At 44.4% G+C, this 26559-nt stretch overlaps 1 protein-coding gene across 1 annotated transcript in view; it reads right to left on the reverse strand.

Moving 5' to 3' along the window:
• The window catches only part of LOC309550428 (kyphoscoliosis peptidase-like), a gene marked incomplete at both ends in the record, with an annotated part of 108295 nt that extends 88041 nt beyond the window's left edge, over window positions 1-20254 (reverse strand). Inside the window, 2 exons of the mRNA XM_082250810.1 lie at window positions 19165-19215; window positions 20158-20254. Of these exons, the coding sequence (XP_082106936.1) occupies window positions 19165-19215; window positions 20158-20254 (148 nt within the window). The remainder of the gene's footprint in view (window positions 1-19164; window positions 19216-20157) is intronic.
• Between the last annotated feature and the right edge of the window lie 6305 nt (window positions 20255-26559).

Below are 26559 nucleotides of genomic sequence, written 5' to 3' on the forward strand. Positions count from 1 at the left end.
CTATATTCACTGGAGCATTTGCAGTTTACAGAGCAGAGTAGAGACTGGCCAGAGAGGGATTACTTGGACGTAGTTAGCAAGCTTAAACATGTATTGCAATGTATGAGAACAAATATCCTGTTTTTGGTATAAAGTTTGCTAAAAAAAAAGGAGGTTATATAGCAGAGGGTTCATCCAGACTTTTAAGTGTTAACATGTGGTCACACCCCTTTAACACCTAAAAGATTACATATATGAACCTGAACCTTGCAGCTCTCCTGCAACTTTTGTTTACTTGCCCCATATTGGCACCATATTTACTGGAGCGTTTGCATTTTACAGAGCAGATTAGGGACTGGCAAGAGAGGAATTACTTTGAGGCAGTTGGCCAGTTTACAGTATGCAATTAAAGGATACCCACGCAACAGTTTAGGTAAGTCAAGGTGATGACAGTTTGATCACTCGTGTGCAGGTCAGAAACCAGATCTGAAACTGAACCTCTCCTACAACTTATGTCTATTTTCCCTAATATTGGCACTATATTCACAGGAGCATTTGCAGTTTACAGAGCAGAGTAGGGACTGGCCAGAGAGGGATTACTTGGATGTAGTTAGCCAGGTTAAACATGTATTGCAATGTATGAGAACAAAAAATCCTATTTTTGGTATACAGTTTGCTAAAAATGAAGGGTATATAGCAGTGCTGTGCAGAGGGTTCATCCAGACTTTTAAGTGTTAACATGTGGTCACACCCTTTTAACACCTAAAAGATTATATATATTAACCTGAACCTTGAAGCTCTCCTACAATTTTTGTCTACTTGCCCCATATTGGCACCATATCCACTGGAGCATTTGCATTTTGCAAAGCAGAGTAGGGACTGGCAAGAGAGGAATTACTTTGAGGCAGTTAGCCAGTTTACAGTATGCAATCAAAGGATACCCACGCAATAGTTTAGGCAAATCAAGGTGATGACAGATTGACCACTCGTGTGGCATTATTAAAAATAATATGAATTCAAAATTAGCAAAAATGTAAGAAAATTTATATGGGCAGGGAAAAAACCCAGGATAGCCCTAGCAAGTCTGTACAAACATCGACATCTGGGAGGAAGTGGACTCCCAAATGCCCAGGCTTATTACCAAGCATGTTAGAACAACTGCGTTACTGGTGCTCACGCCAAGAGGACAACCTCTGGTATTGAGCAAGAAGTAACACCAGGACATAACATTACTGCCCTACTAATAGCTTCTGGTATATATCACAACCCTTTTACCCCCACCTGACCATAAAAGCCACGGTTACTGCTTGGTCCTCATTAGTCAGACAAAAATTTTCAGATGTTCAAATGTTTCACTTAAAAAAACCATTAGCAACCTATGACTATTTAATTCAAGGCTTCTCATCCCACCAATGGAAACAGAAAGGCATCCACTTCTCTTTAAATTACTTGATTACCTGAATGCCCTTGACAATTTTAGAATACAACAAATTATTTATTACAATGTGAAAAACCTTGCTCCTTCCATAGAAGTGCCCTTTCCATTATGGGACTTCCTAATGAACAAGACCCCAACTAAAATTAAAGGCATATCCCTATGTTATAAATGTTGTACCTACCACCCTATACATCATAAACTACAAGTTAAAGTTAGGTAAAATGAGAAACTGAGCTAAAATGGGCATTCCCTTTACCACAATTGCTCCTCGCAATTAAAAAAAACAGCAAATCCTCAGCCTGTGTGGACCATTGGGATAAAGCACAAAAAATTCTCTATAGGTGGTATATGCCACCAATGCACCTACACAAAATGGACCCATATCTGTCCCCTATGTGTTGGAGAGCTTGTCAATGTTTCGGGAATCTCCTACACATACTGTGGCAGTATTTTGGAAGGAAGTGCTCTCCCTCATATCAGAGATTACTAGCATTCCATGTACACTCACTCCAGAATTGGCGCTATTGGGTTTGGGTATAGACTCTTTCCTTTTCTTATTGAGAAAAGTAGTCACACATATTTTGTATGCAGCCTGCATCTCCATCAACATTAAAGTCATAGCCAGAGTCAATTCACAATGTACAATGGAACGAATGCTTGCATACAAAGAAGGGAGAGCACATACCTTCCATAACACTGGAACTTTTGGCTAACATCCAAACAGGTATCGACTAAGAGATAAAAAGATGTATTCCATGTAGATGCAACTTCAGTATAATGAAATCATTATCATCAGTGTACTTCCATCTTGTGGTACCAATAAGAGTATCTTACTTCATATTTTGATATAACAAAGAAGAACTGACAACTTTGTGTATTTCTTTTTATTAATTTTAGTTATGATTTGATTTCAGTTATTATACAATATCATTACTTTTTGAGATATTACTCTACTCACCCCTTAGCAAGGGCTGACTGGCAACTTTTGGCCCAGGGGGCAAGTACAAACCAGAGGCCCATGGCGCAGCGACTCAGCCCCCCTCCCACTCTCCCTCTTTTCGGCCTCCTCCTGACCCCCATTCCAGGCTGAAGCTGTGCTCCAGGTAATCTGTACTCACCAGCTGAATCCGGGTTCCCGACCTGGCCAGCAGAGGGTAGTTGGGGGAAGCTGGGACAGCTCAGTTGGGGCTGGAGGAGAGCCTCCAGTGGGGCATGGAACCAGCCTCTGCTCAAACACAGTTTACACCATCCATGCTGGGGGCTGGGGGGAGGCCTGCGCTCTGTCCTTATATTCAACCCACACTCAGTAGGTCAGCGGCAGGGATTTTTTTACTTCTCTTCACCAGAAAACTTTAGGCATGTCTGTGGCAGAAGTGGTGCAGCCTTTTTACGGAGTGGCCCAAGGGGCAATGCCCCCCTGGCCCAGTCCTCCCCTGCCCCTTAGAACCCTTGGAGGGGTCAATACCAGCTTTCTCAAACATACTTCTTATAAGCCTGCTCACAGTATGTTCCCAAGAGAAGTGACAGGCTTTACGTCACAGAGAGGTCATCTCAAAATATACCTCTAGAATTCCCGGCGGTGAATATTAATAGTGTTGTCTATCTTGTTTATTTTGTTTATCCTGTTCCTCAAATGTACAATGTACGTATACAACAAATCTGCCTGTCTATTGTATTTGTGCATCTTGAACCTTAATAAACAACTATGGTTAAAAAAATAATGAAAGAAAAATTATGGTAAATAAAATTATTAAAATGTGAAACTCTGGATATCTGCTGCCTTAATGGTATATGTTTATATCCACACACCATAAACACATATAGAAAGGAGAAAACTGTGCTTACCCTATTAACATACAGTATAATATAGTGCAAAACCATCATGCAATCAAAATATTTGTATCTGTTTAAATTATATTCCAAAATTTTTTTGGTACTAATCCAGTCCAAAATAAATTGTTATAGTCCCTAGGTATAAGCTTAGGGGGTCAACAACCTCTAGTGAGTCTGGACCTTATATACATAGAGGTGGATACATAGAGTAGAGGAGATTGAAGTGGATTTGCACGGAGCACTTTATTTTAAGAAGAATTGCACATATATTTACACTTTTATTCTAGCACTATATCACTTTAATTTGGACTGAAATAGTACCATAAAGTTTTTGGAATATAATTTAAATGGACATATATATTTTTCGTGTATGAGGATTTTGCGCTATATTATATATTGACAGCTTTTTTCTTGCTATATAGTTGGCCAGTTTAAACATGTATTGCAAAGTATGTGAACTAAAAATCCCTGTTTTTGTGCAAAGTTTGCGAGAAAGAGTGTGTAACAATGTGCAGTGGGTTCATCCAGAATTTTACGGCTAAATATGGGGCTAACAGTACCATGGTTTTGTGACAGGCCTGCAGGGGATTAAATTATTTAGTAATATGATTCTCTATACAAACAGCTTTGACTTGACAGTAAGGAGGCAAAAAAATAGGCATTCCTTACTATACCTGTGCAACAAGCATGCAGTTGTTCTAATACATGGGCAATCACAACAATATGTTTGCAACAAATGGTCAATTATATCAATATGTAAACAACTAACAAGTAAGGAGCTGATGCATGCTTGTTTTAAATTTTTCAGGCAGTCGATGAAGCATTAATATCCATCACTTGCCCTGACAAATAACTACTATGATTAAGCCCCATGGGTGAGGGAAAATGTGTCAGCAGCAGAGTCAAAGGGAGGCTGAAGCCGTTTCACTGTTACCTTACATCCAAGGTGCGGCATCCTTAGATTTCTATAAAAAACTGCTATCCTTAATGTATACCTGGATGCCGGCACCCAAAGGAGCTGTGGATCACCGGGGGTAGTTTGCGCATCCTTAGAAAGGCACTCTTGGTTTGTTTAAACAGGTTACACAAGGGTGGAGGAAGCAAAGGATTTTACTGGCCCCAGTGGCGGCTGCTGCTCAAAATTTTTTTTGGGGGGGGGGGGGGCGCAAACAGAAAAATGTAATAGGCATTGCTTTGTGGCAAAAAACGCTGTAAAAAATTGCGTGACTTTGAGGTCGCAAAAGTGTGAAAGGGGACTTCAGTAATTAAGGTATTGTGTGCCCCCTTTCAATGCAGAGAGACCAGCGTGCCCCTTTCAATGCACAGTGACCCCCCTTTCAATGCACAGTGACCAATGTGCCCCCTTTCAATGCACAGTGACCAGCGTGCCCCCTTCAAAACAGTGACCAGCGTGCCCCCTTCAATGCAGTGACCAGCGTACATGCCCCCTTTCAATGCAGTGACCAGCGTACTTGCCCCCTTTCAATGCAGTGACCAGTGTACATGCCCCTTTTCAATGCAGTGACCAGCGTACATGCCCCTTTCAATGCAGTGACCAGCGTACATGCCCATTTCAATGCAGTGACCAGCGTACATGCCCCCTTTCAATACAGTGACCAGCGTACATGCCCCCTTTCAATGCAGTGACCAGCGTACATGCCCCTTTCAATGCAGTGACCAGCGTACATGTCCCCTTTCAATGCAGTGACCAGCGTACATGCCCCTTTCAATGCAGTGACCAGCATACATGCCCCTTTCAATGCAGTGACCAGCATACATGCCCCCTTCAATGCAGTGACCAGCATACATGCCCCCTTTCAATGCAGTGACCAGCGTACATGCCCCTTTCAATGCAGTGACCAGCGTATATGCCCCCTTTCAATGCAGTGACCAGCGTACATGCTCCTTTCAATGCAGTGACCAGCATACATGCCCCCTTTCAATCCAGTGACCAGCGTACATGCCCCTTTCAATGCAGTGACCAGCGTACATGCCCCCTTTCAATGCAGAGATCAGCGTGTGTGCCCCCTTCAATGCAGTGACCAGCATACATTCCCCCCAATGCAGAGATCAGCGTGCGTGCCCCCTTCAATGCAGTGACCAGCATACATGCCCCCGTTCAATGCAGTGACCAGCATACATTCCCCCAATGCAGAGATCAGCGTGCATGCCCCCCTTACTTACCTGGAGCAGCAGTGGCGGTGGCGGGCGGCTTCTCCTCAGTCCCCCGGCGCGGCTTCTCCTCAGTCCCAGCGGAGCGTCTCCTCCAGTCCTCCCGCTCCCGCCTCCTCCTCGGCCAATGGCATGGGGTTTGCCTTGCGGCCAATCAGGAAGCGCGTATTGGACGCGCTTCCTGATTGGCCAGGAGGAGGATCGGTGTGACAATAGCGAATTTTCATTCGCTATTGTCACATAATGGGTGGGCTCAGGGCGCACTGCTCTGTGCCCCGGCTCCACCCTTTGCAGCACCCTAATAGAGCCTCTGGCTCTAATCAGGTGATTTAAAAAAAAAAAAAACATTAAGCTCCATGCGTCCGGCACCCCTGCATGCAGATTAGGGGGCCGGATGCATGGATGGGCGTGACACCCCTGCGCCCTCAATACACCGGCCGCCACTGACTGGCCCTGAGGCCTGCTGTGGAGGGAGGCAGTACTGTGGCCTTTTCACCTTCGGTGCTCAAAGATCTTGTCCCAACAATAAATGCAAGCTTTGTGCTGCTGACTGTTATTACTAGGGTCCTGCTGCCACAGAGTTCTTTGGTGCATAGTCATGCAATGGCTGCTGCAGGCAGCAGACACACAAAAAAAAAAGCATACAATGCAGAGCTATTTCAATTTGCTTCCTATTCATGTCCTCAGGTACTGTCCTGACTCTAGACATTTTCTACCAAACAGAAGCCTAAGGCTTTATTTTGAAAATTCTGGGAACAATTGGAAATATGAAAATAAGACAGGGGGTTCTGGCAATGTGGGGTTGTAGTTTTAAATTGTTTTAGTGCACTTTGTGACATTTTATTAAAAGTTTAAACAAATTCAGTGTGGTACTGTGATTAATAGAAACACATTAACTGCTATAAAACTGTTGTGTCACTAACTGATTTAAATGAAGTTGAGGGCTTAAGCTTTGTTTTTTTAAGAGTGCAATTTCCTGCATGACTGGTCACTGCTCCCAACCATCAATTCATGTCTGTTAAGACTGGTTGAAGAAATGAGGTGTCCCATTCACAACTACCTAACAAAGCAATTTACTTTTCCTAGTTAGAAATATGAATATGTTAGAGGTTCTCATGCTGCATTATGAAAAGCCAAGCAATCATATAAATGTTTTTTGGATTTACAACTACTTTAGGGCATCCCCCAGGCATGTTATTTAGAGGGAATTTGAATTTTCAATCTTGTCTGTTAAGCCTTATTAAAAGAGCTTCTTGCTTTTTTATCAATTTTTTTTTTTTTTCATTGGTGCGTGTCCCCTGGCATTGCTCAGCTAACCATGCCCTTTGTTTGAGAATCCCTTGCCAATTAGCCCTTAAAATTGCTTTGTTTACAAACAGAACAAAATTGTCTAGGAAATGTCATTTACCTGAATTTTTTTAAATAACCAACATGTATTACATTTTTAAATATTTTCCATAGCAATAAAAAGTACAAAGGTACACGTGATATTGCATCATTTACATAATAATATTTATTTATGTAATAATGAGCAATACAAAATAGCATGGCAGGTTATAGGTTAATTAAAGAAGAGTTAGAGCATTATAAGTACACATTGTAGAAGTAAAACAGTAAAGCTGATCATAACTGATTGTCTTTTAATAAAAATCTGAGTTATAATTCTTGGAAATGTAAGGATGTCCTTTAAGAGTGTATTTATTCTAATTTGTATTCTTCTAAATGAAGTGTTAAGTCTTGCATGAGTAAAAGGCAAGGGTGACCAGCGCTATGGAGTATGAGGTAGAACAGTGTAAAACGGGTGCAAAGGTGTAAGCAGCCAACAACCAAACCCCGAAGGGTTAAAGATAAAGTGAAATGTGCAAAGGGGGTTGAAACGGCGCTACCTGAAAAGTGATTGAGTGCTGATTGTAGTGCAATAGTGTGCAGATGCCCTTTAAAAAGGGGGGGGGGGGGGGTGACACCGGCAAATAATAAATATGTGAATACTGATTATATTTTCAAATAGTAAAAACCACACATTTCCTTATCAGTAACCACAACCAATATGATCTGTTAGTGTGTGGTGAGTTTTATCTGTAAATAATAATAGTGCCAAACAAGTGAGCAAATATTATAGTGGGTTTATTCCAATAGTGATACAGTGCAATTCGAACAATATATAATATATAAATCCCTGGTGGTGAAGTGATGGATATATGTAACAAAAGTGAATACTGAAGTGCTGTATTCCTTAGAGGTGTAGGTGCTGTAGTACCCCCGATGACCACTAGGTGAGTTATATACGACCTGTTCACATGAAGTGGTCCCAAGAGGGGTAGATCGTTGGGTCCTCTCTTTATCCAGCAAGGCACCGACTGGTAATCTCACGAAAAGAAAGGAGAGGGGAGCCCCATCAAGTAGTTTGCAAAGTTATGCCAATATAGGAAGTAGTAATAACTCACGGTGAAGCTGCCTCGGATCAGTGTAGAGCAACGCCGCGAAGCTTCCGCGTTCCACGGCTGCCAAGTCCGAGACCGGAAGTGACGTAATGACGCCGCTCCAGCAGACGTCCTCTGACGAAACGCGTAAAACATTAAAATTAAAAGTTTTCACATATATTTTTTCTTTTCCTTTTTTTATAATAAAATGTTTTGCTTCACACTAGTCAGACAAGCTCTGTGTAGGTATCCGGTGAAAGCTGCTTTGCATATGATGTGGAATATAGCAGCCGCATGTAAATTATATAACATGTTCGAACGCCGTGCGGTATCATCTTGTGTAGTGGGTGAGCAAGATGGCGCACGTCCGGCAGTTCATTAAGGAGCACCAAGATGGCCGCGGGTAGCCGTACGGTTGCTATGACATCGGCTGACTATAAAGATTCTGGGAGTGCGTGGTGGTGACGCCGCTCCAGCAGACGTCCTCTGACGAAACGCGTAGGGCGGGTCCATTGCGTCATTACGTCACTTCCGGTCTCGGACTTGGCAGCCGTGGAACGCGGAAGCTTCCCGGCGTTGCTCTACACTGATCCGAGGCAGCTTCACCGTGAGTTATTACTACTTCCTATATTGGCATAACTTTGCAAACTACTTGATGGGGCTCCCCTCTCCTTTCTTTTCGTGAGATTACCAGTCGGTGCCTTGCTGGATAAAGAGAGGACCCCACGATCTACCCCTCTTGGGACCACTTCATGTGAACAGGTCGTATATACCTCACCTAGTGGTCATCGGGGGTACTACAGCACCTACACCTCTAAGGAATACAGCACTTCAGTATTCACTTTTGTTACATATATCCATCACTTCACCACCAGGGATTTATATATTATATATTGTTCGAATTGCACTGTATCACTATTGGAATAAACCCACTATAATACTTGCTCACTTGTTTGGCACTATTATTATTTACAGATAAAACTCACCACACACTAACAGATCATATTGGTTGTGGTTACTGATAAGGAAATGTGTGGTTTTTACTATTTGAAAATATAATCAGTATTCACATATTTATTATTTGCCGGTGTCACCCCCCCTTTTTAAAGGGCATCTGCACACTATTACACTACAATCAGCACTCAATCACTTTTCAGGTAGCGCCGTTTCAACCCCCTTTGCACATTTCACTGCAAGTCTTGCATATTTAATATAGCCACTCTCGATCAGAATCTTTGTGTGACTTGAGAGTCAAAGGGGAATTGTCACGCTTACTCCTAGCATTGATGGTCAAGCATTATAGCTGGCTCTGTGTTCTTCACCTATACCAGCCCCCTTTCCCAATAGGCAAGCAGGCCTACCAGTACTCGGTTGCCCCAGGTCTTAAATACAATAATATAGCGCCAGGGCAGACGTGAGTTAAGCACAGGAAACAGATACTTGTGGTTGGCAGACAGGTGGTCTAGTGGCAGTCCAGGTTCAAGGCAAGCTACCTTCAGAGAGTAGTCAGGGTAAAATCCATGTTAAGAAGGCAGGGTGAGTTCAGAGAGTAGTCCAAAGTCTAATTCAAGATCAATAACAAGGAAATCAAAACTAGCTGGCAGGGTAGGGATCAGGCGCAGATAAAGTTCAAGGCACGGGAACAAGGCAGGTAAACAGGGAGCTTGAAGCATGTGTTGCAAACACTATCACAAGCATGAGGCTAAGGGCTTGGCTGACTTAAAACAAGTTAGGGCTCCACCAAGAGACTGTTTTTAACAGGAAGAGTGCAGGAAGAAGTCCAGCGGCAAATCAGTGCCATCCCGGTAACTACGCATTATGTGCTACACAGCAGATACAGAATAAAACTGCTTACATGTTTCATCCATCAGGCTTTAGCCATAGCTATGCTGGCTGGACTTTTCCTGGCAGCGTGATTTATAGTGTGGAGACACTATAGCCTGGTCATTGGTCTTCCGAGCTCCATTGTGTCCAAGCTCCTCCTTGGTGTCCACACATAAGATACCCAACATTGGAGGTGATTTATCCTTACAAAGCACATATATCTTTGTACACTGGTACTTATAAAGTGTTCCAATGTTTCTCTTTTCCCTCAGTTTCTCTTCTCCCTCAGCTAATGTAATCCCAATGCTAAGGGAAAGGGGCAGTGGAGGCTCAACTAAGGATCTTGTGTAGGCACCAGAAGTCCTCCTTATCAACCGATTATATCATATATACATGGCCAGAAGAATTATGCTTACACCATGATACTACCTTGACATCAGGGATCATGCATGACTACTATTCCTTCATCCTATATGGATTTCATATGGAACAGGTATGCATTTGAAGATGACCCCTTTGTATTGTCTATGCATGCTGTCTACCTGGACATGTTTGGCAGAATATGTATCATTACTTTTTTTTATGGCACCTTGCTGTTGTCAATAAGGAATTTGAAAAGAAGGGAGAATTGTTAGCCTTCAACTACATTTCCAAGTTCAAGTTGACCTCAAGGGGGAACTCTATTACTCATCTCCCAGATTCCCAACTGCCACCTAGTCAGAGTTGTATAAAGTACTCGAAACCCATACTTGAGTAAAAGTACAAGTGCTCGATCAAAAAGTGACTTGAGTAGAAGTACTAAAGTATTCAACATTTTTTGTACTTAAGTATTGCAAGTAGTTTTTTTAAAAATTTTGCTACTCAAGTACTGAAAGTAAAAGTACCAGTAGTTTTGAAAAAAAATTGCTACTCAAGTACTGAAAGTAAAAGTACAAGTACTGTGCTATGTAGTTATTAAAGAAAGAAGTCAAAAGTTTGAACATTATATTGTTTTTTATTATTTCAAATGCAGCTTTTATTTATACATACAGTAGCATTTATTTTCGTATGCGCTGATAATACACATGTTTTGAGCTTCATGAAACCTGCCATCTACTGTTCTGGCAGTGGTAATTTTTATAATAGTAACGAGTAACTATGCAGCACAAAAAAAAAGTAGAAGTATTGAAATCATCGAAAAAATGTAGTGAAGTAAAAGTGGAAGTAGGAGAAAAAAATTCTACTCTAGGAAAGTAAAGATACCGCCTTTCGGTACTTAAGTACAGTAGTGAAGTAGTTCTACTTAGTTACTATACATCTCTGCACCAGTGGCGGCCTGTGTATAGGGGGCGCCAGGGCACGGCCCCCCCTAAAAAAAAGGAAAAAAAAAATTACAAAAAGAACAATAAAGTTTAAAAAAATAAAAATCGCGTTCGCCGGCCTGTGGTGGCCATGGGGGGGGGGGGGGGGGGGGATGGGGTTCACGACCCAGAAGAGGCACCGATTGGCTGCCTTCTGGGGGCGTAACCTGGGTGCAGGTCATTGCGCTAGGGCACCCCCACTTTCATGATATCCTGGCTGTGATTAGTCCAGTCTCCAGCCTGGACCAATCATCATCCAGGACATCCGATTGTGACGCCGCTGACGTCGCAATGGGGGCAGTGCCGGTGCGTGCATCAGTCACTCACCGTCACCGCCCGGTCAGCTTCCCGCCGCTGAAGAGGAGTCCGGTCCGGAGAAGAAGCCGGCGCCGGTCACCTTCCCGCCGCCCGTCACCCACCGCAGAAGAGGCCGAGAGGGAGAAGCGCCGCTCACCTTCCCGCTGCCGAACGAAGAAGAGGAGAGGGAGAAGCCGCCGTGACTAACAGGTAAGTGCACTGCTCTCAGTCGGGCACGCACGCATAGCTGTGCATTGGGGGACATGTATACTGGTGGTCACTGGCTGCACTGGAGGCACGCACGCATAGCTCTGCATTGGGGGACATGTATACTGGTCGTCACTGGCTGCACTGGAGGCACGCACGCATAGCTCTGCATTGGGGGACATGTATACTGGTGGTCACTGGCTGCACTGGAGGCACGCACGCATAGCTCTGCATTGGGGGACATGTATACTGGTGGTCACTGGCTGCACTGGAGGCACGCACGCATAGCTCTGCATTGGGGGACATGTATACTGGTGGTCACTGGCTGCACTGGAGGCACGCACGCATAGCTCTGCATTGGGGGACATGTATACTGGTGGTCACTGGCTGCACTGGAGGCACGCACGCATAGCTCTGCATTTAGGTACATGTATACTGGTGGTCACTGGCTGCACTGGAGGCATGCACGCATAGCTCTGCATTGGCGGACATGTATACTGGTGGTCACTGGCTGCACTGGAGGCACGCACGCATAGCTCTGCATTGGCGGACATGTATACTGGTGGTCACTGGCTGCACTGGAGGCACGCACGCATAGCTCTGCATTGGGGGACATGTATACTGGTGGTCACTGGCTGCACTGGAGGCACGCACGCATAGCTCTGCATTGGGGGACATGTATACTGGTGGTCACTGGCTGCACTGGAGGCACGCACGCATAGCTCTGCATTGGGGGACATGTATACTGGTGGTCACTGGCTGCACTGGAGGCATGCACGCATAGCTCTGCATTGGGGGACATGTATACTGGTGGTCACTGGCTGCACTGGAGGCACGCACGCATAGCTCTGCATTGGCAGACATGTATACTGGTGGTCACTGGCTGCACTGGAGGCACGCACGCATAGCTCTGCATTGGGGGACATGTATACTGGTGGTCACTGGCTGCACTGGAGGCACGCACGCATAGCTCTGCATTGGGGGACATGTATACTGGTGGTCACTGGCTGCACTGGAGGCACGCACGCATAGCTCTGCATTGGGGGACATGTATACTGGTGGTCACTGGCTGCACTGGAGGCACGCATGCATAGCTCTGCATTGGGGGACATGTATACTGGTGGTCACTGGCTGCACTGGAGGCACGCATGCATAGCTCTGCATTGGGGGACATGTATACTGGTGGTCACTGGCTGCACTGGAGGCACGCACGCATAGCTCTGCATTGGGGGACATGTATACTGGTGGTCACTGGCTGCACTGGAGGCACGCACGCATAGCTCTGCATTGGCGGACATGTATACTGGTGGTCACTGGCGGCATTGGAGGCACGCACGCATAGCTCTGCATTGGGGGACATGTATACTGGTGGTCACTGGAGGCACGCACGCATAGCTCTGCATTGGGGGACATGTATACTGGTGGTCACTGGAGGCACTGGAGGCACGCACGCATAGCTCTGCATTGGTGGACATGTATACTGGTGGTCACTGGCTGCACTGGAGGCACGCTCGCATAGCTCTGCATTGGGGGACATGTATACTGGTGGTCACTGGAGGCACTGGAGGCACGCATGCATAGCTCTGCATTGGGGACATGTATACTGGTGGTCACTGGCTGCACTGGAGGCACGCACGCATAGCTCTGCATTGGGGACATGTATATTGGTGGTCACTGGCTGCACTGGAGGCACGCACGCATAGCTCTGCATTGGGGACATGTATACTGGTGGTCACTGGCTGCACTGGAGGCACGCACGCATAGCTCTGCATTGGGGACATGTACACTGGTGGTCACTGGCTGCACTGGAGGAACGCACGCATAGCTCTGCATTGGGGACATGTATACTGGTGGTCACTGGCTGCACTGGAGGCACGCACGCATAGCTCTGCATTGGCAGACATGTATACTGGTGGTCACTGGCTGCACTGGAGGCACGCACGCATAGCTCTGCATTGGGGGACATGTATACTGGTGGTCACTGGAGGCACTGGAGGCACGCACGCATAGCTCTGCATTGGGGGACATGTATACTAGTGGTCACTGGAGGCACTGGAGGCACGCACGCATAGCTCTGCATTGGGGGACATGTATACTGGTGGTCACTGGAGGCACTGGAGGCACGCACGCATAGCTCTGCATTGGGGGACATGTATACTGGTGGTCACTGGAGGCACTGGAGGCACGCACGCATAGCTCTGCATTGGGGGACATGTATACTGGTGGTCACTGGAGGCACTGGAGGCATGCACGCATAGCTCTGCATTGGGGGACATGTATACTGGTGGTCACTGGCTGCACTGGAGGCACGCACGCATAGCTCTGCATTGGGGAACATGTATACTGGTGGTCACTGGAGGCACTGGAGGCACGCACGCATAGCTCTGCATTGGGGGACATGTATACTGGTGGTCACTGGAGGCACTGGAGGCACGCACGCATAGCTCTGCATTGGGGACATGTATACTGGTGGTCACTGGCTGCACTGGAGGCACGCACGCATAGCTCTGCATTGGGGGACATGTATACTGGTGGTCACTGGCTGCACTGGAGGCACGCACGCATAGCTCTGCATTGGGGGACATGTATACTGGTGGTCACTGGCTGCACTGGAGGCACACACGCATAGCTCTGCATTGGGGACATGTATACTGGTGGTCACTGGCTGCACTGGAGGCACGCACACATAGCTCTGCATTGGGGACATGTATACTGGTGGTCACTGGCTGCACTGGAGGCACGCACCCATAGCTCTGCATTGGGGACATGTACACTGGTGGTCACTGCATTGGAGGCACGCACGCATAGCTCTGCATTGAGGACATGTACGCTGGTGGTCACTGCATTGGAGGCACGCATGCATATCTCTGCATTGGGGACATGTATACTGGTCACTGCATTGGGGACATGTATGTTGGTCACTACATTGAAAGGGGGCATTTATACTGGTCACTATATTGAAGGGGGCATGTACTGTGGGGTTTGTGCTAGAGGGCCTGTACTGTGGGGTTTGTGCTTGAGTTGTTTGTGCGGGGTTTGTGCTTGAGGGGTTTGTGCTGGGGGGGTCTGTACTGTGGGGTTTGTGCCACTCTCAGTCCATGTATCCCATAATAGGATGTCTCTCACAGTATATCCCATAATAGGGCCCCTGTTCCCTATTATGGGATGTACTAGTACTGATGGACCCCTTAATATGTGATATATTGGGAGAATTGGTTCACGCAAGCAAAATGCAGGGGACAAAATGGGTGGAGTCTATAAGGGGTGGGGCTTCTGAGAAAGGGGAGGGGTCCAAATGGAAGGGCGGGGTCTTGCGCCCCCCCATCTTAAAACTTCACCAGCCGCCACTGCTCTGCACCTAGTCTGGATTTCCAACCGCCAACTGCCATCTATTTGGTGGACAGACAATGATGTTCAAAGTAAACTGTCCTTTAAGAGTTAAGGAGATTTTTAACCACATCAATACAGGGCAAGTTCACCTCCTTCCTGCCCAGGCCAAATTTCAGCTTTTAGCGCCTTTGCATTTTGAATGGCAATTGCGCTGTCATGCAACACTGTACCTAAACCAAATTTATGTCATTTTTTCCCCACAAATAGAGCTTTCTTTTGGTGGTATTTGAAAGAAAGTTTTTTTGTTTATGTTATACAATTTTGTAAATAGATACGTTTTTTTCTGCACTGATGAGCACTGATGAGGCTGCACTGACAGGCATTGATGGCGTGGCACTAATATGCGGCACTATTAGGCAGCACTGATAGGCAGCACTGATGGGCACTGATATGTGACACTGATAGGTAGCACTGATATGCAGCATTGGTGGACACTTATAGGCGGCACTGCTGGGCACTGATAGGCGGAATTGATGGGCACTGATAGGTGGCATTGATGGGCACTGATAGGTGGTACTGATGGGCACTGATAGGTGGCACTGATGGGCACTGATAAGTGGCACTGATGGGCACTGATAGGCAGCACTGATGGGCGGCACTGATGGGCACTAATGGGCACTGATAGGCGGCACTGGTGGGCAATAATGGGCACTGGTGGGCGGTACTGATAGATGGCAATGATGGGCACTGGTGGGCAGCACTGATGGGGAGGGCACTGGAGGGCAGCACTGATGGGGAGGGCACTGGTGGGCTCCCTGAGCCCTGATTGCCATCCCCGGTGGCCATGGTGGGCATCCCTGGGGTCATGGGTGGGCATCCCTGGTGTTATGGGTGGGCATCCCTCGTGTCATGGGTGGGCATCCCTGGTGATTCAAGTGGCACCCCACCAAGGGTCTGCACTGATAATCAATGATCTGATTACCAGTGCAGACCCCCCCCTGTCAGGAGAGCCGCAGATCGGCTCTCCTCTACTCGTGCCTATCAGGCACGAACTAAGGAAAGCCGATCAACGGCTCTTCCCTTGTACTATGTGACCAGCTGTGATTGGACACAGCTGGTACATGGTTTACCGAGATCGGAGGTGCGGTGTATCAGAGTGACACGCCGCATCACCGATCGCCGCTTTGCGCGCCCCCCGGGGCGCGCAGAGCGCATTAACCTGCCGCAGTCATATGACATCCGGTCAGGATAATGCAACCACTTTCCCGCCGTCAATCGCCTATAGGGCGGGAAGGGAAGTGGTTAAACCAGTGTAAATGTGCACACTTGTACTGATTTTTGTAATTACATGTATTTTTCTAAAGCTGTTATCTCAGTGTTTTTTTTTTTTTTTCTCTTAAAGCAGTAGTAAACCGCCACTGAAAACAAATGTAAGTGGGCATCCTGCAGGAGTTTGTGGAATGTCCCTAAATAATTGTATAAGTTTGCATACTGTAAGGCTGTGTGTGTGTGTGTGTGTGTGTGTGTGTGTGTGTGTTTACGCACGTTGGTAAAATGTATATGCATTGTAAGGGACATCCTACTCCTTTATAATGCACTGCCAATGCAAGTCAGTGCACAACAACCTTCCAATGTACCACAACACATAGATATGAGTAAACATGCATTGCGGTTCATTCCATTGGCTAAAAAGTGGATCAGCTAAGTGTAATAAAGCTTGTTAAAGTATAAGTCTAGGCAATTTTTTTAAAAAAAATATTTAGCATATCTCTGCAATACATGCACATTAGCCCATTATTCATCTCTATAAAATGCAGCAAGTATTGAAAAATACTCCTTGATCTGCTAAAAAAATTCAGTGAACTCTTAATTCCTTGTGTTGTCAGCCCTGCCTGACTTCTTGTCTGCTAGAATACAGAATTCTTTCCCCTTATCACCGTAAAGGGAAAATGTTCTGTAGTTCAGCATTCGATAACAGGGCAGAGCTGACAAGGCCTATTCAGTTTTCAGTGCAGCACAGGTTGAGTGCACAGGAAGTTTGGAGCTCACTGGATTTCTGAGAGATGAGAAGGTATTTTTCGTACGTGCAGAATTGGTAAAGGGGTACAACATGGGAAATGGTGCATTCATTGCAGAATTCAACTGCATATGTTTTTATATTTATTTTTGCGCAGACACACACTTTAAGAGTTCAATAGGAAATTATTGAACTAATGCAACATAGTATATGTTAAAATGTAATTATACAAATACAGTGCCTTGAAAAAGTATTCATACCCCTTGAAATTTTTCACATTTTGTCATGTTACAACCAAAAATGTAAATGTATTTTATTGGGATTTTATGTGATAGACAAACGCAAAGTGGCACATGATTGTGAAGTGGAAGGAAAATGATAAATGGTTTTCAACATTTTTTACAAAGAAATAGCCGAAAAGTGTAATGTGTAGTATGTATTCAGCCCACCTGAGTCAATACTTTGTAGAACCACCTTTTGCTGCAATTACAGCTGCAAGTCCGTTTGGGTATGTCTCTACCAGCTTTGCACATCTAGAGAGGGACATTTTTGTCCATTCTTCTTTGCAAAAAAAGCCCAAGCTCTGTCAGATTAGATGAGGAGTTTTGCGACAGATTCTCAATTGGATTTAGGTCTAGACTTTGACTGGGCCATTCTAACACATAAATATGCTTTAATCTAAACCTTTCCATTCTAGCTTTAGCTGTATGTTTAGGGTCGTTGTCCTGCTGGAAGGTGAACCTCTACCTCAGTCTCAAGTCTTCTGCAGACTCCAACAGGTTTTCTTCTAAGATTGCCCTGTATTTGGCTTCATTCAACTTTCCATCAATTCTGACCAGCTTCCCTGCCCCTGCTGAAGAAAATCATCCCACAACTTGATGCTGTTGAACATGGTGTGTTCAGAGTGATGTGCAGTGTTAGTTTCCGCCACAAATAGTGCTTTGCTTTTAGGCCAAAAAGTTCAATTTTGGTCTCATCTGACCAGAGCACCTTCTTCCACATGTTTGCTATGTCCCCCACATAGCTTCTCACAAGCTGCAAAGGGGACTTCTTATGGCTTTCTTTCAACAACGACATGAAAGTGGGGGGTGTCATGGCGCTCTTCTAATATCCCAAGGTGGTACAAGGAATGTGGGTGGATGGGAGGGGGGGGGGGGTTATGGGGCTGCGTGGGGGGTAACAAAGTTTGGTACTGTAGGGAAGCTATAGTCCGCGGCAGCCGGCTGAAGCGTGGAGAAGCCCTGAGAGATGCAAGAAAGGAGAGAGCGGCGCCAGCTTAGTATAGTACAAGTTTATTTAACACTGTTAAAATTGGTGACTCACTGTCCGAGGTTGGGTGAGACCGGTACACAAAGACTGTTAGGGTCATCCATCTTCCTCTTCCAGGATAGTGGTCATAGGAGAAGGTGGTGAGGTTCCAGAGGTATAGCCGAGCCGCTGTGGGGCTGCTAGTTGTCACTGGCCGCGGCGGAGCATGCACAACAGGGCTCCGGCTGCCGACTTCTGATCCCTGATGACATCACTTCCTGGCAGGAGAAAAATAGGGGTTGCACGCGTTCAGAGCATCCGTGCTCCTTCGTCAGGCGATGACGAAGGAGCACGGATGCTCTGAACGCGTGCAACCCCTATTTTTCTCCTGCCAGGAAGTGATGTCATCAGGGATCAGAAGTCGGCAGCCGGAGCCCTGTTGTGCATGCTCCGCCGCGGCCAGTGACAACTAGCAGCCCCACAGCGGCTCGGCTATACCTCTGGAACCTCACCACCTTCTCCTATGACCTTGTACTATACTAAGCTGGCGCCGCTCTCTCCTTTCTTGTTTCTTTCAACAACGGCTTTCTTCTTGTCATTCTTCCATAAAGGCCAGATTAGCGGAGTGCACGACTAATAGTTGTCCTGTGGACAGATTCTCCCACGTGAGCTGTGGATCGCTGTAACTCTTCCAGAGTGACCATGGGCATATTAGCTGCTACTTTGCATGATTGATTGAACAGTGCTCTGCAAGATGTTCAAACCTTGGGATATTTTTTTATAACCTAACCCTGCTTGAAACCTCTCCACAATGTTATCCCTGACTTGTCTTGTGTGTTCCTTGGCCTTCATGATGCTGTTTGTTCACTAAGATTCTCTAACAAACCTCTGAGGGCTGCACAGAACTGCTGTATTTATACTGAGATTAAATTACAGACAGGTGGATTTTAGTTAGGGGTATCAGAGTAAAGGGGGCTGAAAACTTTTTCAATGCACTGTAGGTATGTATGGACCGTTACTTGGCAGTGCATAGTAAGAAGACAAGAACTAATCACTCACCAGAATTGTGATTTCCTTCCTCCAAATCTTTCTCCTTACTTTTTCTGAAACCTGAGAATACAGCACATCAGACAGGATAGCTCATATGATAATACTTAAAAATAACAAGCAGATTATAATAGTAGTTATAATGGTAGTAGAATGTTTTTCAGTGTAAGGATGACACTTAATATTTGTGATAAGCATGTTGCATTTTATACATAGAATTAAATATACAGTATATTTACATTTGAATGTTTTTTTTACATAGAGTTTGACTTATAGTTTTAAACAAGATAAAACTTTCCCTATCAAGGGAAAGTTGGGCCCCATCTGGGCACAGTAGACATATACCTATACACATAGAAGCATATTTAAACAGTGTCAAAAATATTTTAAATCCGGGTAGCACCAGTAAAACAATATTTTAAGGCCTTTGACACATGATCAGATAATCGGACAAAAAAATACTGATTTTGAAGCAATCATACTATAATCTGATCGTTAGTACACAGCTTTCGAGAGCTGATAACGACAGTTCCTCCAAAATTATCTGAAGGGACAAATACAAATTTTTTTCTCATACGATGCCAGATCGTAAGATTTTCATTTAATCAGTGCAGTATTCGTCCAAAAAAAAATTGGAAGAGCAAGTCTACGCATACTCAGAAACAAAAGAATACATTACAATACAATACAACACATTACTTCCAAATTTGTATTTTTTCATACATAATTTAGTGACCACTTCATTTTCATTATGAAACTAGCATGCAAAACAAAACTGATGATCATTCATTCAATATTCTCATCCTGTGTACGAGGCTTAAGTCTGGTTAGGACAAGTAAAGCAAACAATTCTAAGCAAGGTTAGGAGCAGTAACACAACAGCAGGCTATTTCTACCACAAGATTATTTTTGAGTGCCAAAACGTTGTGCACCTCTAATGAAGAAAATATGGTCCAGGATCACATTTATAGAAAAAACAAAAAACAAGAAATATAAATTACTCACATAGACAGTAAATACACAGGTAGAATGGCAGCAGAGGGAAACAAAAGATTCCAAGTAATACGTTCTGCCACAGCTTGAGGCGTTGATGAAGTGCCATGGTGTTTGTTTGTCACCCAGCTGTAACTGTAGGTTCTCCCCTCAAACTATCTATATTCTTACTAACAGTTTAAACCATAGTTCAGGTTTATGTATGGATATGATATCCTTGAGACACTGCACAGACACAAAACCCATAAAATGACCTTTGGATTAATTGTGCACTTCCCAAACATCAACTTTTACAGCTCCAGTACTGATAACCCCAATGCAAGATAAAATGTTGAGTAACATTGTAAAAGCTTACAGTATCGACATTTCCTTATAAGAACATTGAAAAAAAAAAGAAATTTGACATTATCTAACTTCCTGTACCTACGCACATTTTACAACAAATAGAAAAAAAAGTATATGTAACAGGAATCACTAAAATATCATGTAAGCTGTAACATGTTAAAGTAATTTCAAAAGTTATTTTTCTTATTTTAAACCAGCAGCTTTCATTACTATCAATAGATGAATGTGCAATGAAGGTGCATGTTCCTAATAAAAGAACTTCCTATTATATTGTGACAATGCTCCATCTGTCACACGCTCCATAGGAGAGACATTAAATGGTTGTGGTGACACACCTTGCACAGCCATAACCATGTTGTCACTGTTGGGCACCCAATATGAAAAATGCCATGCAGCCATCGCTGCAGTGCATGTATGTAGACAGGTATTGGGTGCACTGGTGATGCAAGAGCATAACAGGGTAAAAAAGGTTTAAACAGTAAATGGCAATTCTTTATGATGCACAGTCCTTTAGCACATGCAATGTCATTCAGTTAGGGTTTGCATCAGGTTTACCTAAATGCATTACACCATAGTCATTGGTGTAAAGTCCTGTTTTAGTTTTTGTCATTTATAAGGAACATACCCTGTAACCAACATTAAATTTACTTCTCCAACATGTATATGCACCCTCCATCAACTGCTAACCTTTGGCAGTTGTTAGTAGCATTGCAGTAGGAAAAATAATATATGATCTGTGATCTCCCTTCAACTGCCATTTGTAATGAGCAACATGATCTATCATCAGCTAAAAAGTTTGTGACTTTTATCACTTTAAATGTCTCTGTGCATGCAGCATTTCATAAGTAACTAAATATTTGCGTTAATGTATATACAGTACATAAAACATATATAGAAATAATTTTGGCTGAGAAAACATTTTCTCATATTATATATCCAGCACAATTACTTTTGTTATGACAAGAGATATTTCAAGCAGACCACTGGAGTGGCCATGGGAGCCCACTTTGCTCCTAGTGTAGCTAATTTTTTTTTTTTTTGTACATTGGGAATCAGAGGTGGTATTTGCCAAAAAACCGAATGAGTTGTTATGCTATAAATAATTTATAGATGATCTGTTCATGATTTGGAGGGGAGATGAGTCCAGTCTCCTCTCCTTCATGGACAGACTAAATTTGAAAAATAAAAATATTATATTGGCATGGAAGCATGATAGACAGAGTATGGTTTTTGTGGACCTGGAAATCTTCTTACAAGGAGAATGGATATATACGAGGCATTATTGTAAACCTACTGATAGAAATGGATATATAGTGATGGACATTTGTCCCCACAAACCTTGGCTTTTAACCGGTTGCCGACCGCCGCACGACTATATACTGCGGCGGTCAGCCCCGGCCAGGCAGAGTGACGTATCGGTACGTCACTCGCCTGTCACTGACTTGCGAGCCTATCGCGGGCGGGCGCGCGCCCGCCGAGGCGCGCGCCCGCCGCGGCTCGTTCACAGGCAAGTCAGTGCGTGTGACCGGCGGACTCGATGTCCGCCGGCCACACTACGATCGCTCCTGTGAAGGGAGAAAGACAGAGCAGCTTGTGTAAACAAGCTGCCTGTCAGTTCTCCCTGTGTAAAAGTGAAGATCTGACCGTTCTACTATGTAGAACGGTTGATCTTTGCTTTTACACCAATAGCCATGTCCCTACACAGTAGAAAGCACGCCCCTAGGACACACTTAACCCCTCCCTGTCCAATAAAGTTAACCCCTTCCCTGCCAGTGTCATTTTTGCAGTAACAGTGCATATGTATAGCACTGATTACTGCAGTAATGTCACTGGTAACCCCAAAAGTGTCAAAAATGTCAGTCAAGGGTCCGATCTGTCCGCCGCAATGTCGCAGTACCGAAAAAAAAATCGCAGATCGCCGCCATTATGCGTTAAAAAAAAAACACCAAAAATGACAAAAATCTTTCTCTTTGTTAGTAAACGCGATAACTTTTGCGCAAACCAATCAAAATACGCTTTTTGCGATTTTTTTTACCAAACATAGGTAGCATAAAACAAATTGGCCGAAAAATGTTAAAAAATTTTGATTTTTACTTTTTTTTGGGGGGAATTTCATATAAAAAAATGTGAAAAATATTGTTATTTTTGCAAAATTTACGCTCTTTTTTTGTTTATAGCGCGTGATCAAAAAATCGCACAGGTGATCAAATACCACCAAAAGAAAGCTCTGTTTGTGGGAAAAAAAGGACGTCAAATTCGTTTAGGTACAGCGTCGCACGACCGCGCAATTGTCCGTTAAAGTCACGCAGTAAAAAATCGCAAAAAAACCCCTGGTCCTTTAGCAGCCAAATCCTCCGGGGCTTAAGTGGTTAAACATTCCTAAGGGACCATGTGTACGTTTAAGCCACAACTGTTCTACAGAGGAGGAGTTTACATTACAAATATATTAAAAAAGAATAGCGCACACATGCAAAAGAAATTACCAAATTTGAAGACAATCGATAAATAAAAATGGGGATTTGGTCCCACCATATGGCCATATAGTGCTCAAGCCCACCACTACGTCAAAGTACCCCATTATCAGTGGGTCCTACACTATCCATGAAAAAGAGATGAATCCAGCCTTTCTAACCATTGGAGACAACACTCCTTGCTGGGAAAGATGTGCAAATGCACTACAGGGGACTCCTCCTATATCCAGTTGATAGTGGACACTGATGGAGTACAGGTGTGTGTGGGGGGTGGGGTGGGTTGCTCAACCTCGGTAGTCTGGTCAGACCGAATACATAATAAACAAGCAAAAAATTTGGGGGAGCATACCCATATATTTCTAAAGCTGGTGCAGCTAAAAAATTGGCTGCTTGTTTACATTACAAGCAGCCAATTTTGAGAATAAATGTATGCAAAAAGGTTACAAGAGCACCTATATAAGAAAGGAAATAGAAAAGGTAAAGAATATGGAGAGGAAGGATCTGGTGATAACAAAAGAAAAAGCAGGAGGTTTGAATAGAGAGAAAGATGGTTTTAGGATTCTGTTAGATTTTAATGTGCAGAATAAAAAGGTAGAGAATATTTTTAGGAAGCACAGGGACATATTATTGGAGGACACAATTGTGAGAGAGGTTTTACCACCCCATCCTAGATTTACATATAAAAAAAGCCCCAAATCATAGACATGAATTAGCACCGGGTATTTTGGATCCACCCAGTAGTAGGAAAAGAACACTTACGCCCTTACTCACTGGTTTCTATACTTGTGGTAGATGCGTACCATGTAGAACGAAAGGATGTAACCATAAAAGAAAGGAATTCACAGCAACAGTCACGGGTAAGACTCATAAAATAAAGGAGTTTATACCATGCTCTGCAGAGGGGGTGGTGTATATGCTCGAGTGCCCTTGCAAGATCCAATATGTGGGCCATACTTCTAAACCCCAATTAGTAAGGGTACGAGAGCATATAAATAATATTAAAAAGGCCAAAAAGGGCCATAGTGTTTCTAAACACTTCAGAAAGGTAGGGATCCGAGAGGCCTTAAGTTCTGAGGGGTGGAGAAGTTGAAACATCATTAAAGAGGAGGTAATTTTATCTGGTATTTGAGCCAACGTGAATCCTGTTGGATTTATGAGACCCAGATTTTGATTTAGACTTCGACCTTAACTGTTTTATCAGTAATCGGTAGATCAGTTGAGGATTAATAATTTAAAGCGGAGTTCCACCCTAAAAACTATCTTTGCACCATCCGCTAGCTTAGATGAACCTGAAAAAGAATTGGATAATTAAATTTTTTTTTTGTTTCACTTACCTTGTTTTTAATGAAAATATACTTACCTTCCTTCCTCTTCCTCCCTCTGTGGCTGCGGCCCACGACGTCACTTCCTCCTTGCATTAACTCCTGGGAGATGAGTGTCATTGATCCCAGGAGTCAATGCGCCTGCACCGGGGTCACTCGTCACTTCCGATTCAAGTGTGTCAATCCCTGCCCAGAAGCTGTTCAGGGATGACGCGCCTGCATCGGAAGTGACAAGCAGGGCATTCTGGGACCTTGACGTCACCGTAGAGAACACGAAGAGGCCACGCTCTGGCTTCAGCTGCCCACACCTGAGATGGCAGCGCTGGACAAGACATTTTCAAGGTAAGTATTTCTTCTTACAGGTAAGTGAAACAGGGGGACAGTTCAGAGGCTATCATTGCTTAAATGCACTAGCCTTGACTGTCCTGGGGGTATTTTTAGCTTTAAAATTTTTTTAGCCCGAAACTCCGCTTTAATATTATGGTATTTTTGAGAGATAGGTCCTTAATGAGTAGATATACATAATTTTTATGGTTTTGGAAATATAAGGTAGTTAGGTAAGTATCATTTGTATATGTAATGAATAGATATAGAGGGAAAGAAGAGATTGATACATATATAATTATTTGTATTTATACTTGTGTATGTCTATTTATTGGTATATGGGACAATTGTAAGGTTTTTTTTATTGTGGGATATTTTAGATTGTACCCTAGCCTGCTCCAGGGTGGTCCGTATAAAGCTTATTATTTAAGTAGAGGGTTGTTAGTAGTGGATGTGAAGAGAGGAACATGAGAGTAGGATATTGTTTAAATTGATTGTTCGGTTGTCCACAGGAAGTGGGCGGACTCATATAGACTTTGGACAGCTGAGGAGAAGCTTGGAAGGTTTCCATGGTAACATACATTGATACAAGGGCTTGGGCTAGAGGGCTTTCCCATTCTATTGAAGAAACAAATTACATGGCGACATGCGTATAGGAGGGAGGAGGCCTGTAATGTCACAGAGCCACTGTTAACCTGTGGTGAGCTTTTCTGACACAGTGAAATTTGTTGGTTTTTATTGTTTGTCTTGTAAGTGTAATTTTAAAAGGGGGCATTTTAATAAAGCTTTTTAATGGAGAGCACTAGAGTTGAGCGAACACCTGGATGTCCGGGTTCGGCGGGTCCGGCCGAACTTGAAAAATAAGTCTGGGTTCGTGACCCGGACTTAACCCGAACTTTACCCCGATCCCGAACAAACATCGAAAGGGCTAGAGGGCTGCAAATGGCAGCAAAATCATCTTAAGAGCATGGCAAGTGCTCTGCAAACAAATGTGGATAGGGAAATAAGTTAAAATAACATAAAAAACAGAAAAATAAAAAATAATCATCTTGAATGATGTAGGAGGAGGACGAGGCCCATATGGAGTAGGAGGTTGAGGTGGACAAGTCCTGTGGGATCCATGCCTGGTTCATTTTAATGAAAGTGAGCTTGTCCACATTGGCTCTGGACAGGCGGCTGCGCTTGTCTGTGATAACGCTCCCAGCCGTGCTAAATACACGTTCAGATAATACACTGGCTGCAGGGCAGGCCAGCACCTCCAAGGCAAAAAGGGCAAGCTCAGGCCATGTGGCCAATTTGGAGACCCAGAAGTTGAAGGGGGCAGACCCGTCATTCACTACGTGTATAGTACGTAAGGAACGGTAAGGAACTGTATATGGTATATGGTAAGGAATTGTGATGGCAGCGGGGGGGCTTTTTTCTCCCTTCTGGGTTGAGTCTGGCCTTGGAAAAGGTATGTGTCCCTGGTTGTGGGCCAGGCTCTCCCAAAGCTGTCCAAGTTCTGAGGCCTTCTGGTAGGGACAGGGCTGCACTGGTCTTGCCAGGGACATGGATTCTGAAAAGCGTGTGGTGTATGTGCCCCTGGAGTGGCAGTCCAGGGGTGCCATAATTCATGGTGGATGGCAACACTATGAGTATGGCACCAAGGACACTGCACTTCCTACACACATTTTTCACACCTGCCTCTAGGGCCGGGCCTTTTGGTCAGGAGACAGAACCAGAGGAATTTTTTATTCCTGGCCGAAGGGCCTGCCATAGTATTGCAACGTGGCACTAACCTTGCATTTCTCCACTCTTCCCCACTCTTATGTGTTGTGTGTCTCACGTTTTGTGTTTTTCATTGTGGTGGTACACTTTATTTTGCACAGGGTGATTAGTAGGGCGTAGGTCCTTGGGCCTGTCCCTGAAAGTCTTGGGAGGGGGTGGATATGGCCTTCTGGCTTGGTTCGCCC

The sequence above is a fragment of the Pelophylax lessonae genome (genome assembly GCF_965119305.1).
Source record: "Pelophylax lessonae genome assembly, chromosome: 3".
NCBI lineage: Eukaryota > Metazoa > Chordata > Amphibia > Anura > Ranidae > Pelophylax > Pelophylax lessonae.